The sequence below is a fragment of the Hemitrygon akajei genome, chromosome 18 (genome assembly GCF_048418815.1).
Source record: "Hemitrygon akajei chromosome 18, sHemAka1.3, whole genome shotgun sequence".
Classification (NCBI taxonomy): Eukaryota; Metazoa; Chordata; class Chondrichthyes; order Myliobatiformes; family Dasyatidae; genus Hemitrygon; species Hemitrygon akajei.
The window spans coordinates 9,755,360-9,772,202 of NC_133141.1; the positions used below are offsets into that span (position 1 = coordinate 9,755,360).

General features: G+C 43.7%; 1 protein-coding gene across 4 annotated transcripts in view; it reads left to right on the forward strand.

Annotated features, from left to right (window-relative positions):
• The first annotated feature begins 10,975 nt into the window (after window positions 1-10,975).
• LOC140741062 (uncharacterized) overlaps window positions 10,976-16,843 on the forward strand; it is a 36,577-nt gene continuing 30,709 nt past the window's right edge. For all 4 annotated transcript variants that reach the window (XM_073070745.1, XM_073070747.1, XM_073070748.1 and 1 more), the window contains exon 1: window positions 10,976-11,166. In XM_073070745.1, the coding sequence (XP_072926846.1) occupies window positions 11,085-11,166 (82 nt within the window). In that variant the 5' untranslated portion in view covers window positions 10,976-11,084. The remainder of the gene's footprint in view (window positions 11,167-16,843) is intronic.

Here is a 16,843-nt window from a genome sequence, read left to right on the forward strand (position 1 = left end):
AATATTTATCGCTTATTTTATTATTATTATTATTTATTTTTCTTTCTTTTTGTATTTGTATGGCTTGTTGTCTTTTGCACATTGGTTGTCCTCCCTGTTGGTGCAGTCTTTCATTGATTCTATTAAGATTATTGGATTTATTGAGTCTGTCCACAAGAAAATGAATCTCGGGGTTGTATATGGTGACATAGATGTACTTTGATAATAAATTTACTTTGAACTTTGAAGGGAAAGCCAAGTTATAGATTTCCACAAACATTAACACATTTTGACTGGTTTTTTTTGGAATTGGCTAAATGTTGATGAGAAAACACATAGACAAGAATTTCGTTAAAGTTTCTCACTTTTATTCCGTAATTTATTGAGGTTTAGAGATCCTTCACCTGTTGCTCAGGTTCAGAATTCCGGATGGGTAGGTTTAATACCCTAGCCATGTGGTGCTCCCATAACCTTGCGCAACAGACTATGAACTGCAACAGGTCACGTTATCCACAATCACTGATCGTTTTCCCCAGGGTACGAGCACCTGACTTATGCACTGCCCATATATGAAGAGGCATTTGGAAGATTGGCAGCAATGATTTTCTGACTGCTGTCAACTTCTGCCACCTGGGAACTTGGTTCATGGCCACATTTATGACTTTGTGGTGAACATTCACCCTGCCGTAACCTGGGAAAACCTGTATACCTTTTCTGGTTCATTGCTAACAAATGTACTGGAGTTTATTACCAAGTGGAACAGACCTCTGTTAAAATTAGAATAGAACAACTACATTAAAGTGAGGGAGACAAGTACTTTCTGGACTGCTTTGTTTGCTGCTTTCACAGAGACATTACCCAGAACTTTATGGAACATAGATAAACATAACGTCACATCACATTACGTCACTGACCTTTGCAGCAGTATTTATTTAATGCAATCATAGAACTTTATATCTTTCCCTTCAATAAAAGGTTGCATGAGTTAATCAAAGCATACACACAACCACAACAGGCACTATGAAGGCTTCTTGTCCTTCCATTATGATGATGACTAACACTGCTTTCCAGGTCTATGATCAGAGACCACTGTTTTGTGCACAGGATCCACAGCTGTTGCTTTAGTAATAGACCATGCTTTGGAGATTACAGACGGTTCACAGAGCCACTGTGGACCAGTGTTCAGAATAGTTCTCTATCTCAGGGCATTCCAATCACTTACAAGTCCCTTGTCATGGAGGGATTGTTTTCTAAGTCAGTGTGGGTGGAAGTCAGAAACAGGAAGGGAGCAATCATTCTGTTAAGAGTATCCAATAGACTTCCCAATAGCAATAAGGACATTGAGGAGTGGATAATAGGCAGATTTTGGAAAATGCAAATATAACAGGGTTGTTGTTATGGGGGACTTCAACTTCCCTAGTATAGATTGGCACCTCCTTAGTGCAAAATATTTATATGGGGCAGAATTTGTTAGCTGTGTCCAGGAAGGATTCCTGACCTAATATGTACACAGGCCAACTAGAGGAGAGGCTATACTGGATCTAGTACTAGGTAATAAACCTGATCAGGTGAAAGATCTGTAACCCTCAGTTCGGCTATCAGTTTAATCCAGGGGAAGACAGCCCTCAGCCCAGCCAAACTTAAGAAATCTTGTTTGGATGGATACTGCGCAATGTGTCCCCTGTTACAAATCAGTACCACAAAATAACAAATAGTACACAATATGTGATTAAACCATTGAGCTTTATAATTCTTAATTTGTCTTGGGTCTTAGCCAAGTGGTAACAGCCTCGATCTTAGCTTGGTCTGTAGTTACTCAATTCCATGAGACTATGTGCCCAACATAGCTAATAGATGTTTGGCAGAACTGGCACTTGTCCAGGGAAAGCTTTAACCTTCTGCTTTCAGGTGGCCCAGCACCTTCAGCAGCCTCGCTTCATGTTCATCCTAGGTGGATCCAAACACTATAAGATCATCCAGATACACCAATACCTCAAGTAAATTCATATCCCCCATCGTCTTCTCCATGACCCACTGGAAGTTGGTAGGGGCTACCGATATGCCCTGGGACATCCTTTTGAATGGGAAAAATCCAAGCCGGCATATAAATGCCGTCTTCTCTTTGTCGGCCTCACTCATGGGGATCTGGTAATATCCACTTCTCAAGTTCAGCACACTGAACAACTTCGCACTCTCAGACAGGCCAGTGCATCTTCAACTCTCGGGACAGAATACTGGTCAGGGATGGTGTGCCTGTTCAAAGTCCTATAGTCCACACACATCCATACCTTCCCGTTCTTCCTCATGGCCGCTACTATTAGGGATGCATAGGGGCTTTGGGATTCAGTGATGATCCCAGCTTCCTTCAACTTACACAAATGTTGCCAAAAGTCCTCCACCTCTGTAGGGGCCAGTCCCCGCGACCTTCCTCTGAACAGGGTATTCTCAGTCACCCAGATAGTGTGACTCGTGCTCTTGGAACAGCCCACATCAAACTTGTCAGTGGAAAAGACACCTTCCAAATTCAACATCTTCTCTACCAACCTCCTCTTCCAACCCGCAGGAACCAGGGAGTCCCTGAAGTTAAATGCCTCAGCGGTCAACTTTCCCCCCTTTTCCAATAATTTCTCCCCGGCTTCTCTCACAGGGGCACTAGACATTACTGTCACCAGGAACAGATGCACCAGGGGCATCCCCTCTCGAAGGTGACCTCCCTCTTCATAGTGTTCCTGACAACCACTGCCATCCTGCTCGCCTGTACAACTGAGGGCTTCTGCAATTCGGGCCTCACCAGTACCCCAGCAGGAAATCCCGACTCCCCCTCGTGGTCTTTCAGAGCACCCACTGAGGGCCTTGGCCTGAGGCACTCTGGGAAATTTGGGGGTCTCCATCACTCTCGCTACTTCCCCAGGCCGTACCACCATTGGCTTCGACTGGGTGAACCACACAGTCCTTTGTCTAAATTCGGTATCCAGCCCAATGCAGCCACGCACTTCCTCAAAAGCAGCTCAAAACACCGGGTGCATGGACAATGTTCCCAGAAAGCTCTCGCCAGCCTTCTCCTTGCAGGTGCCCATGAGCCTCCTCACAAGAGGGGTGTTGGTCGCCACCAGAACTGAAATGCCGCCCTTCTCAACAGGGTCCAGACAAACCAGCATTAATGTATCAAGGACCTTAGACATCTGGGACAAGCTCCCACAATTGTAACTCTTGGTTCAGGTAGCGGCTTAATCTAGGGGAAGACAGCCTTCGGCCCAGCCAAACTTAGGAAATCTTGTTTGGGTGGATATTGCACGATGTGTCCCCTCTTACAAATCAGTACCATGAAATTACAAACAGTACACAATATGCAATTAAAGAATCGAGCTTTATAATTCTTAATTTGACTATATAGTTAGTAAAGAAACAAAAAAGAAAAGGGCCCGTTCTCATGAAACAGTCTAATGCGCCACACTGGAGCTCACGGTTCAGTCCACTGGTTTCCTGTCAACCTCACCCTCACTTCAAGTCCACTCCATCTGGCGGTCTACTAACTCTCTCCATTCAAGTCTTCTCTCCTTTTCTCTCCCTGGCAAAAGACCACGAAATCTCTGCTCCCAGACCCACGAGAAAGAACATCCCTCTCATTGGATAGCCAACATTCTAAAGCCCCATTACCTCTAGTCATAACCCAAACATTGCTGTTACAGAGAAACATTACAGTGCGTTACAGATCTCTCAGTGGAATAGCATTTTGGAGATAGTGACCACAAATCCATAACCTTTAGCATAGTCATAGATAAGGATAGGAGATACAATATGGGAAGCTAATTGGGGGAGAGCTAATTATGTCAGGAACTTGGGAGCATAAATTGAGAATAGATGTCCTTAGGGAAATGCACAACAGAAACGTAGAGGTTGCTTAGGGACCACTTGATTGAAATTCTTGATAGGTTTATCCCAGTGATATAGGGAAAGGAGAATAAGGTGAATGAGAGAGAACCCTCTCAAGGCATCAGGCCCCAATGGTGTACTTTATAGAACTCTGGAAACTTGTGCAACCAACTGGCAGGAGTGTTCAAGAACATCATCACTCTCACGGCTGTGGTCAGTAATTCCCAGCTGCTTCAAAAGGACAACAATCATACCAATGCCCAAGAAGAGCTCACATCTACATTGATGAAGTGCTTTGAGACGTTGGTCATGGCCAGTATCAACTCTTGCCAAAGCAAGGATCTGTACCTGCTGCAATTTGCCTATCGCGGCAATAGGTCTACGGCAGATGCAATCTCACTGGCTCTCCACTTGGCCTTGGATCACCTAGACAACAGTAATAACTACATCAGGCTGCAGTTTTTTGACTACAGCTCAGTATTCAATACAATCATAGTTCTAATCAAGAAGCTCCAAAGCTTTGTATTCTGTACCTCCCTCTGCAATTGGATCCTTGATTTCCTCACCAGGAAACCACAGTCAGGTCAGATTGGAAATAACGTCTCCTCCCCGCTGACATTCAACACTGCCTCAAGGATGCTTGCTTAGCCCATTGCTTTACTCTCTCTACATCAGTGGTTCCCAGCTATTTTTATGCCATGAACCAAAGCCATTAAGCAAGGGGTCTGTGGACCCCAGTTTGAGAACCCTTGCTCTACACCCACAACTTGTGGCTAGGTACAGCTCAAATGCCTTCTATAAATTTGCCAATGACACATTATTGTTGGCAGAATTTCAGATGATGATGAGGCATACAGGAGTGAGACAGATCGGCTGGTAGAGCGACAACCTTGCACTCAACGTCAGTAAGACCAAGGAATTGATTGTGGACTTCAGGAAGGAGAGGTCAAGGAAACACACACCAGTTCTCATCGAGGGATCAGTAGTGAAAAGGGTAAGCAGTTTCGAATTCCTGGGTGTCAACATCTCTGAAGATCTATACTGGGCCCAACATATTGATGAAATTACAAAGAAGACATGCCAGCAGCTATATTTCATTAGGAGATTGAGGAAATTTGCGATGTCAACCAAGACTTTGCAAATGCACACCCAATTTCTACAGATGTACTGTGGAGAGAACTCTAACTGCTGTCTGGTATGGAGGGGTCACTGCACAGGATTGGAAAAATCTGCAGAAAGTTGTAAGCTCAGCCAGCTCCATCCCAGGCACTAGTCTCCTAGCAACGAGGCTACCTTCAAAAGTCGATACCTCAAAAAGGCGGCATTCATCACTAAGGAACCCCATCACCCAGGACATGCCCTTTTCTCATTGCTACATCGAGGAGAAGGTACAGAAGCCTGAATGGCACACTTTCATTGATGCAAATGTGCAATGACAATCTGGTGCATCCACACCATTGAGAACATTTTCAAAAGGCAATACCTCAAGAAGGCAGCATCCATCATGAAGATCCCTCAACATCTGGGTCATACCCACTTCTCATTACTGCAATCAGAGAGGACCCTAAAGACTCAATGTTTTAGGAACAGCTTTTTCCCTTCTGCCATCAGATTTCTGAATGATCCATAGACACTACCTCACTATTCCTCTCTTGGATTATTTATTTACTTGTTTTTTAATTGTAACTTATACTAATTTGTTATGCCTGCACTGTAGTGCTGGCACAAAGCAAGAAATTTCATGACTTATGTCGGTGATAATAAACCTGAATCTGATTATGATTTTGATCCATTGTGCTACATTAGAATTTTGAGGCCCCTTTCAGAATATCACCAACATATGTCATGCAATTTGTTAACTTTGTAGCAACAGTACAATGCAATACATAATAATAGAAAAGAAAAGAAACTTGTGTATATATTAAACAGTTAAATTAAGCAAGTACTGAAGTATGAAAATGAAAATAAGAGAAGTAGTGAGTGAGTAAGTGTTCATGGGTTCAATATCCATTCTGAAATCGGATGGCAGAGTGGAAGAAGCTATTCCTGAATCATTGAGTGTGTGCCTTCAGGCTCCTGTACCTCCTCCCTGATGGTAGCAATAAGAGGGCATGTCCTGGGTGATGGGAGTCCTTAATGATGGATGCCGCCTTTTTGAGGCATGGCTCCTTGAAGATGATGGACATGGGAAGTTTGGAGAGGAGGGACCTCAATCAGATCCACTGCTCAAGGATAAGCAGATCGTGGCAGAGTAATAGAGCTTTGACCAGCGGCCAGCTGGAATTTGGGATTGATTAGTAAGAGCAAACTAAAGGAAAGCGGGGCAAGCGCAGTGCAGCAGCTGTCGTCTGAACGGACAGTGTCAGAGTGGTGATCTTGTGGCTTTTGCTCTTTGAGGCTTCACTCAGAGAAAGCAAAGGAAAGAAATACTCAATTTTTTCCTTCTCTTCTTTATATCTGCTCGGCTGGGATGGTACAGATGTCAGGCAGGATAGTGGAATGCTCCTCTTGTGGGATGTGAGAAGGCAGGGAGACCTCCAGTGTCCCTGACCACTACAGCTGCGAGAAGTGCATCCAGCTGCAGCTTCTAACAAACCGCATTAAGGAGTTGGAGCTGGAACTGAGGAACTCCGAATCATTAGGGAAGCTGAAGGGATGACAGAGAGGTAGTTACACCCAGGGTGCAGGACACAGGAGATTGGGTGACGGTCAAGAAGGGGAAAGGGGTTAAGACAGAGTACCCCTGGGGTCATCTCCCTCAACAACAGGTATCTCACTGTTGGGGGTGAGTGGGGTGATCTAACAGAGGAAAGTCACAGTGGTCGGGTCTCTGGCACTGAGTCTGCCTCTGTGACTCAGGAGGAAAGGGGGAAGGAAAGGCACCCTGTGGTGATAAGAGATCCATTAGTTAGGGGGACGGACAAGAGATTCTGTGGATGAGAATGAGATTCCCGGATGGTATGTTGCCTCCCAGGTGCCAGAGTTTGGGATATCTCAGATCGAGTCATCAGTATTCTTAAGTGGGAAAGTGAATAGACAAAAATTGTGGTCCATGTAGGTACCAATGATATGGGTAGGACAAATGACGAGGTTCTGCATAGAGAGTTCAGGGAGCTAGGTGCTATGTTAAAGTGCAGGACTGCCAGGGTTGTGATCTCAGGATTGCTATCCATGCCACATGCGAGTGAGGCCAGAATTAGGAAGATTATACAGTTTAACACGTGGCTAAGGAGTTGGTGTAAGAGGGAGGGCATAAGATTTTTGGATCATTGGGGTATCTTCCAGGGAAGGTGGGACTGTACAAAAGGGACAGTTTGCTCCTGGGGGACCAATATCCCAGTGGGAAGGTTTGTTAACGCTGCACAGTGGGGTTTAAACTAGAGTTGCAGGGGGAATGGGAATCAGAGTGCCAGAGCAGCAATTTAGAAGAGCTGTGGAGGCCAAGACTTTATGAATATTTAAGACAGAGGTTGATAGATTCTTGATTGGTCAGTGCATGAAGGGATACGGGGAGAAGGCAGGAGATTGGGGCTGAGAGGAAAATTGGATCAGCCATGATGAAATGCTGGAGCAGACTCGATGGGCCAAATGGCCTAATTCTGCTTCTATATCTTAGCGTCTTATGGTCTTATGTCTTGGATACTACTGGATCCAATACTGAGATGCAGTCATATGATACAAATAAGTCCTGATTATCAGTTGAGGCCATTGTTAACAAAGAGTCAATAAGGGTAGCACAGTAATGCTGCTGTCTCACATTTCCAGTGACGTGGTTTCAATCCCACCTCTGGTGCTGTCTATCTGCAGCAAGTACAGGTTTCCTTCCACACTTCAAACATGTGCGGACTGGCAGATTAATAGGGCATTGTAAATTTCTCCTAGTATGGAGATAAGTAGCAGAATCTCGGGGGTGGTTTTTTGATATATTATTTCTCTAACTGGGTGGTTTTAGAACAGTACAGACTTGTGGGCTGATAGGCCTCTCACTTTTGTGTGATTCTATGATTTTGTGAATTTTTTTCTGCACCATCAAAATCAAAATGCTCAAAATGTGAGATTGGTTGGGATGGAAATGGGGATAAACCAGCTTCAATCCAAGGAAGATCCTATATCTTTTCCATGTTCTGGAAGAATGGAAAATTTCCCATTAATTCTCACCAATTAAATTTGAACATTACCATGGAAACTCAAATTGCTTTCCAAATTCCAGAAACGCCCTGTTGTTTGACTACATCAATATTGTTCTATGCCTATATAAAAAATGATTAACTTAAGTACTTGTGTATCAGTAATTCCCATAAAGTTGCCAACAAAAATAAATAAATTTTAAAAAAAAACTGCATATGTTGGAAATCTGAAATAAAAGCAGAAAATGTTGGAAATATTCAGCTGGTCGGGCAGCATCTGTGGAGAGAGGGGAGGGGTAGGGTTAACCTTTCAGGGCTTAAGATCCTTTGTCAGAACAAAAATAAGTCAATTGTAGGGATCTCCTTGGGGCCGGTCCCTCATGGAGAGCCCCACATTTGAGGAAGTAGAAGCCTAGCTTAGTTGCTCTGGCAGAAATTCTGCAGAATGTCCCAGAGATTGTGAATGAGTGTTTCCCCTCTGTGAGAACCCAGCCGAGTTGCAGTCAGAAGCAGCACCTTCCACTGACGGAGGCAACATGGCTACAGAATCAATAGGTGTCCACCAAGTTCAGGGAAGTGATGAGAAAACTGTGCTCTCTGTATAATATACTTTCACTCAAAATAGCTTGGAAAGGAATGAGGAAATAAAAGTTTATCAAATGACTGTGTTTAATGTGCTAGTAACTCTTACATATTTTCATTTAGGCTTTGGTGTATAAAATTTGGATGTCTGGAGGCTATTGAACACATGGTTTGGTGTAAATCCATGTTATATACTGTATTCAACAAAGGGCATACACAGTCTTGGTTTCAAATCACAAAGCACATCTCAACTCAGGGTTTGAGGATAGTTTTGGCACCATTTAAAATGCTTGGTTTTTGCTGGGTAGCTGACACGTGCTTTGAGATGTTAATCTTACACCAGGTAAATTTCTTCCTCAACTTTAGTAATGTTTCTATACTCTTCTCCTGATCAAAGCCTTTGGACCCCCACAATCACTTCCCCAAATCTACCTCCGTGCACATACCCCTTCCACAACCCCCAAGTATTTCCTCCCTTTCTTCTGATCATCTACCTGACCCTCTCCTGTCACCTCTCTGAACCCAGTCATTGCTTTGGTTCGTTGGTCATTTTCATGAACTTTGGCCAACCCTGTTCACCTCTGATTGACTGACCTTGCCAGATCACATCTCCAGTTGTCTCCTTCCCACTATTCATTTCTTTGCCCTTGCTTTCCTCCTCCCAGCACCAGTTTAGTCCTCTCTCCTCCACCCAAATATCTGAGGTCCATAAAGGAATGGGTCTCACACACTGTTGTAGCTCTTCCTCGGAGGTTAACCTTACCAACACCAAACCCAATTCATTTCCTTCACCATTTCAGGACAAAAGACCTCACTTGATAGCTGTTGCAGTTTATTTTACCACATGCAATAACCTTGGATCTAGATGCAGTGGAACATCATAGCCTAGGGCCATTCTTGAAGCTGTCCACTGCTTCTGTTCATGGACTACATGCTTTCTCAATTAAGACTGCTTACTGAGCTGGCCACGTACTGATTCCCTCCATGTACAACCCATACTAATCAACATTCCAGACTACAGGACCACATTTATCACAGTTTCGATTGGAATTGGCCTTGTTGGCCAGAACCAATTTCTGCAACAATTACTTCAATGGTCATTAAAACAGGCCCATGAATCATTCTGAGTAGAGGAAGAAAGCATGCACAATGTTCATGATCTTGATTTAAAAGTGATTGATCAGACAGTCTACACTTACAACAGTAGGACCCACCCCAAACATCTGACCTATGTTAACTCCCCTCTTTTCCCATCAAAATGGCAAAACAATCAAAATTATGTGGATCAAGATCAGAATATAGTCTTTGCTAGACCTTGTTCTAGGTGAGATAATATCATGAATGGTTGCATTGTATCATGGTTCGGTAATTCCAATGCATGGGATCACAAGAGGCTGCAGAGATTGTGGATATAGCTCGGTCCATCATGGGCACAGTCCTCTCCTTCACTGACAGCATCTGCAAGAGGTGCAGTCTCAATAAAGTAGCATCAGTCATCGGTGATCCCCACTACCTGGGTTATGCTCTCATCTTATCAGTGCTACTGTCAAGCAGGATATACGGAAACCTGAAATTCCATGCCACCAGGTTCAGGGACATCTATTTTACTAAAACCATCTGGTTCTTGAATCTACCTGCACATCCCTAACCTTACCTCAGCAATGGAACTCTACAGACCATCTCTTTCATTATCACGGATTTGTCTCGGATTTATCTATTTTTCTATGCTCAGGTCTTGCCTTTCATCAGACTTTTTTTCACTGCATATTATAATTTTACATATAATATATACTCTGTATGTTGTCCTGGCAATCAGTTTTTTTCACGGTACTGTACTTGTTTCCGTGAAAATAACATTTATGCCATGTCCTTGTCCAAGAGTGTATAGTTCAGGGTTGATCCATATTTCTGCCTCCAATTATTTTTATAAAGTACATGCTAATACTCCTTGTGTGTCTGAACATACCTATATTTCTATCCTACAGCAAGTTTCATGCATGTTGCAGTCTTTCAGATCCCTTGGATTTAATGTATAAAATCATCAAGGTACTGGGTCAAGCAAAGCCAGGTCTGGAAAATGGGGCTGAATCCCAGCCACATCTGGGCGAGGATGGGGTTAAATCTCATCTCCTACTTTACATGCCAGTGCTTTGAACCAAGAAAATTTGCAGCAACTTGGCTGAAGAGAGTTGGCAACTTAATCTCTCTTTATTTGCTGTTCTTGGTGTGATTTTAAGCACGGTGCAGAGAAATGGTGCTTACTGTAGAGCCAAGTAGCTGATTGGAATGGAAAGAGTTAAGTTGTGGTCACATTGAAGTGAATATAGTAATCAAAGCAAAGATGCAGTATGTATCCAATTATCCCAGCAGCGTGCCAACAACCACATCATATTTTTGCTGTCGTCTCAGTGCCACGAGACAGAGAAAAGGCAGCAGCGTTTGCATGTGAGTGCAAAACTGCCTGGGCTCAACATAACTCATGGGTTAGGAGGATTCAAATAAAAATTGTGTATCTGAGAACTCATGGTGCAACCAGTGATTCAGTCCAACTTTGACAGAACTTTTCAGATGTTTCACCTGATAATGCTCTTCCTCCTTCTCAAAGGTAAGGGTCAGCCTTTCCTCTTCTAAGTGCTCTAGTTGGCTGTGTAACATCCCTGAACCATTGGCTGCTTTGTCTCATTGCCTGCCTTTGTAACTTGTAATCCAGTCCCAATGTAATTCTGATACTGCGATGGGTAAATGTTTGAGGTCCCAGAGAGTAAAAACTATTTTTGCTCGAAATGTGAGAATTAAAAGTACTTACATTGCTATGCTGTAGTTCTTGTTACAAACAGATAATTTAGAGCTAACCGAGTAGCTTCACGACTAACTGAATAGATTGAAATGTTGCCCTAATTGGACCATAGGAAATGTAGAAGCCAATTTTTACACAGCAAGTTTCCATCAGCAGTAATTGACTGAATCACTTAGTTCAGATATTGACTGAGGAAAGAATGCAACTTTATTTTTTGTTGACTAATACCGTTGGATCTTTTAATCTCACACAATAAGGAAGTAGACCTCAGTTGCTCAGAGATGGTGGATATTACCAACAGCAATGCCCACCAACTCACTGTGTGGAATCAATGGCCAACTCCAGCCACCCACGTGGACCCACCATGACTCAGGAGCACATGACAGACGCTGGTCACTCAAGCAACATCTCAGCACCGCAGAATGCATCAGACAGTCCAGCAGCTTCACACAAGCTCAGACTGGTATTTTGTAAACTCAGATTACTGTCACCTGCTCAGAGGGTGTTCCAGCACTTCAACAGTTAGACTTTCAGCTGATCACCAGGTGACTGTGGCATCACCCTTAATGACCCCTTGAGGTCCTGACTCTCACGTTATGTTACTATGGCTGTGTCTGCCTGTCAGTCAGCCGTTTTAGTTCCCTTTTAAGTTCAGTAAGCTTAGCTCTTGGGGCTCTTCAGCAGACACAAAATAAGTAAAAATTAGAAGGTACAGTATGACAACTGGTTGGAATGATGCAGATAAGCTAGAATTGTGCAAGTCCTGGAATGATTTACTCATAGATCCAATCATGGGCACAACTCTTGTGCTTCACTGTTCCCTCTGACTTGAACCAAATACTAATTTTTTTCTGTGCACTTGGTACAGAGTCACTCCCATAAATGATATCCTTGCCAACCTGCATGCAGAGTCTCCACCACTGGTGCTGCATTGACAGGTCCCACCCAGCGTCCACCTGATCCACTCACTACAGTGCTGACACAGTGAAGTCTACTGCTGGTGATCAGATTCAGAGCTGCCTGTGTTGCCTCCACACTTAGTCTTCTCCACTGACAGAAAGCTTCTGTCCCTGGCCACTGCAGCCATTGCTCAATGAGCAGTTGGACAACCTCATGCATGTAGAAATAGGGAAAGCTTGGAGACAGTGCGAGAGGGAGGATAGGCAGGTGATAGAGAAGGGATGCGCTCAGACCGACGATTTGAGATGTGTCTATTTTAACCCAAGGAGTGTTGTGAACAAAACGGATGAGCTTAGAGCGTGGATCAGTACTTGGAGCTATGATGTGGTGGCCATTACAGAGACTTGGATGGCTCAGGGGCAGGAATGGTTGCTTCGAGTGCCCGGTTTTAGATGTTTCAGAAAGGACAGGGAGGGAGGCAAAAGAGGAGGGGGTGTGGCACTGTTGATCAGAGATAGTGTCACAGCTGCAGAAAAGGAGGAAGTCATGGAGGGGTTGTCTGTGGAGTCTCTGGGTGGAAGTTAGGAACAGAAAGGGGTCAATAACTCTACTGGATGTATTTTATAGACCACCAAATAGTACCAGGGACATCGAGGAGCAGATGGGGAGACAGATTCTGGAAAGGTGTAATAATAACAGGGTTGTTGTGGTGGGAGATTTTAATTTCCCAAATATTGATTGGCATCTCCCTTGAGCGAGGGGTGTAGATGGGGTGGAGTTTGTTAGGTGTGTTCAGGAAGGCTTCTTGACACAATATGTAGATAAGCCTACAAGAGGAGAGGTTGTACTTGATCTGGTATTGGGAAATGAACCTGGTCAGGTGTCAGGTCTCTCAGTGGGAGAGCATTTTGGAGATAGTGATCACAATTCTATCTCCTTTACCATTTTCCTAACAGACAAGTTAGGAAAGTGTTTAATTGGAGTAAGGGGGATTATGAGGCTATCAGGTGGGAACTTGGAAGCATAAATTGGGAACAGATGTTCTCAGGGAAACGTACAGAAGAAATGTGGCAAATGCTTAGGGGATATTTGCGTGGAGTTCTACATAAGTACTTTTCAATGAGACAGGGAAAGGAAAGGATGTCCAAGAACTGGTGTACAAAGGCTGTTGCAAATCTAGTCAAGAAGAAAAGAAAAGCTTACGAAAGGTTCAAAAAACTAGGCAACGATAGAGATCTAGAGGATTATAAGACTAGTAGGAAGGAGCTTAAGAAAGAAATTACGACAGCCAGAAGGGGCCATGAGAAGGCCTTGGCGAGCAGGATTAAGGAAAACCCCGAGGCATTCTACAAGTATGTGAGGAGCAAGAGGATAAGATGTGAGAGAATAGGACCAATCAAGTGTGACAGTGGGAAAGTGTGTATGGAACCAGAGGAGATAGCAGAGGTACTTAATGAATACTTTGCTTCAGTATTCACTATGGAAAAGGATCTTGGCGATTATAGAGATGACTTACAGTGGATTGAATAGCTTGAGCACATAGACATTAAGAAAGAGGATGTACTGGAGCTTTTGGAAAGCATCAATGTTGGATAAGTCACTGGGACTGGACGAGATGTACTCCAGGCTACTGTGGGAGGCGAGGGAGGAGATTGCTGAGCCTCGGGCGATGATCTTTGCATCATCAATGGAGACGGGAGAGGTTCTGGAGGATTGGAGAGTTACAGATGTTGTTCCCTTGTTCAAGTAAGGGAGCAGAGATAGCCCAGGAAATCATAGACTAGTGAGTCTTACTTCAGTGGCTGGTAAGTTGATGGAGAAGATCCTGAGAGGCAGGATTTATGAATATTTGGAGAGGCATAATTTCATTTAGAATAGTCAGCATGGCTTTGTCAAAGGCAGGCCGTGCCTTACGAGCCTGATTGAATTTTTTGAGGATGTGACTAAACACATTGATGAAGGTAGAGCTGTAGATGTAGTGAACAGTATATGGATTTCAGCAAGGCATTTGATAAGGTACCCCATGCAAGGCTTATTGAGAAAGTAAGGAGGCATGGGATCCAAGGGGACATTGCTTTGTGGATCCAGAACTGGCTTGCCCACAGAAGGCAAAGAGTGGTTGTAGACGGGTCATATTCTGCATGGAGGTCAGTGACCAGTGGTGTGCTTCAGGGATCTGTTCTAGGACCCCTTCTCTTCGTGATTTTTATAAATGACCTGGAAGAAGTGGAGGGATGGGTTAATAAATTTGCTGATGACACAAAGGTTGGGGGTGTTGTGGATAGTGTGGAGGGTTATCAGAGGTTACAGCAGGACATTGATTGGATGTAAAACTGGGCTGAGAAGTGGCAGATGGAGTTCAACCCAGATAATGTTCATTTTGGTAGGTCAAATATGATGGCAGAATATAGTATTAATGGTAAGACTCTTGACAGTGTGGAGGATCAGAGGGATCTTGGGGTCCGAGTCCAGAGGACATTCAAAGCTGCTGTGCAGGTTGACTCTGTGGTTAAGAAGGCATATGGTCCATTGGCCTTCATCAATCGTGGGATTGAGTTGAGGTAATGTTGCAGCTATATAGGACCCTGGTCAGACCTCACTTGGAGTACTGTGCTCAGTTCTGGTCGCCTCACTACAGGAAGGATGCGGAAGCTATAGAAAGGGTGCAGAGGAGATTTACAAGGATGTTGCCTGTATTGGGGAGCATGCCTTATGAGAATAGGTTGAGTGAACTCTGCCTTTTCTCCTTGGAGAGACAGAGGTTGAGAGGTGACCTGATAGAGGTGTATAAGATGATGAGAGGCATTGATCATGTGGATAGTCAGAGGCTTTTCCCCAGGGCTGAAATGACTAGCACGACAGGGCACAGTTTTAAGATGCTTGGAAGCAGGTATAGAGGAGATGTCAGAGGTAAGTTTTTTTGCGCAGAGAGTGGTTAGTGTATGGAATGGACTACCGGCGATGGAGGTGGGGGTGGATACGATAGGGTCTTTTAAGAGTCTCCTGGATAGGTACATGGAGCTTAGAAAAATAGAGGGCTGTGGGTAATCCTAGGTAATTTCTAAGGTAAGGTCATGTTCGGCACAGCATTGTGGGCCAAAGGGCCTGTATTGTGCTGTAGGTTTTCTACCTTTCTATGCTTCTATGACAGAAAGCATGGGTGATTAGCTGATGCTTTCATACAACCATTTATCTATAAGCTAATGTGGGATGTTCATTTTGTGTTTATGGCTGGCTGGATTTTGAAAGTGGGAAAGTATTGTGAGGGGCTGCAGGGGAATAGAAATATGTTTGTGGTTACTGATATCATATGCATTAGTTCCTCAGCAATAGCCAGAGCAGAAAGTGCTTGAGTAGGTTATGTCCCATTTCCTGCTCAGCTTCCTCCAAATCCCCCTTCTCTTGTTCTCCAGCTTATCCCTATGGAGTAGTGAGGGCTGTGTAGTGTCCAAAGGACCACACACATCTTGGACACCTGATCTGCAAGACTCATCCGGAACAGTACAAGCAGCAGTAGTGTTATTTCAGCATGTAACTGTTCCACTTCATCCAGGGCTGAAAGAAATTTAAATTTCTTACCAGTATGGCAGAATGGTCAACATCTTGCTGGCAGTTTCCTTACCGGGATTCTGTACCAGATTGTACTACTTTATTTTTGTCTCTGCCTTTTCACTGCAGGTGGATCACTCATTGAACCACATCGATAGTAGATAACTTTTATCCAACAGCTGCTATTATTGGGTTTGCTGTGGTAAAGACAAGGGGAACAACTAATTAGCCTAGTGTTTGGACTGACCGATGCTCATAACTGATGTTTAAGCAACCGTGCACAGGACAAAAAGCAAAATAGAGCAAGAAGTTTTGGTCTCGTATTCTGGCTGCTATCAAGGTTCTGGATGAACCATTGGCCACATTGCCTGTATTCAGAACCAATTCCAGCATGAACTCAACCCTGACTTCAGCTCTCTGGGACTCAGCAATGGCAGCTGTGCTAACAACATTTGTTTCAAATACTGTTGGTTGTTGTGCAGCCTTATATCAACAGATATAATCTGGAGGAACCTGCAGAGTTGTTGCTATTGGGAAGCTACAGACCAATTCTTTGTGTTACAGAGAATAAGCTTTTTATAGGAACCAAATCTTCTATCTCTTCTTCTCATGAACTGTGAGAAGTTGTTGCAGTGGTAATCATAGTACAGTAGCTGTTTTATACGTAGGGTAAAAGGTAATTGGATCTCAATTGATCCTATTACTCTTTATTGGTAGTCACTGACTCCTGCTACAGACCCCTAACTAGAATATAAGCCTGGTTCCAACTCACACTCTGGACTAGTCCTCCTCCTCACATTCACCTTGCAGCAAAGGAATCCACCCTTGCCAATCCCAGAAATCAAAAGGCCACTCTTTCTAAAGATGAAATAGTATCCAAACATTTCCAGGTTTTGTGAGGCAATTTTGTGAGTTGGAAACTAGTTTTATCCTGCAACATAGTCATATCACACAACTGTAAGTCTATAATATAAGATCTATTTGGACAAATTGGAAATTTGATTAAGGCCCCACTTTTAGCATCAGTAGCAATGAT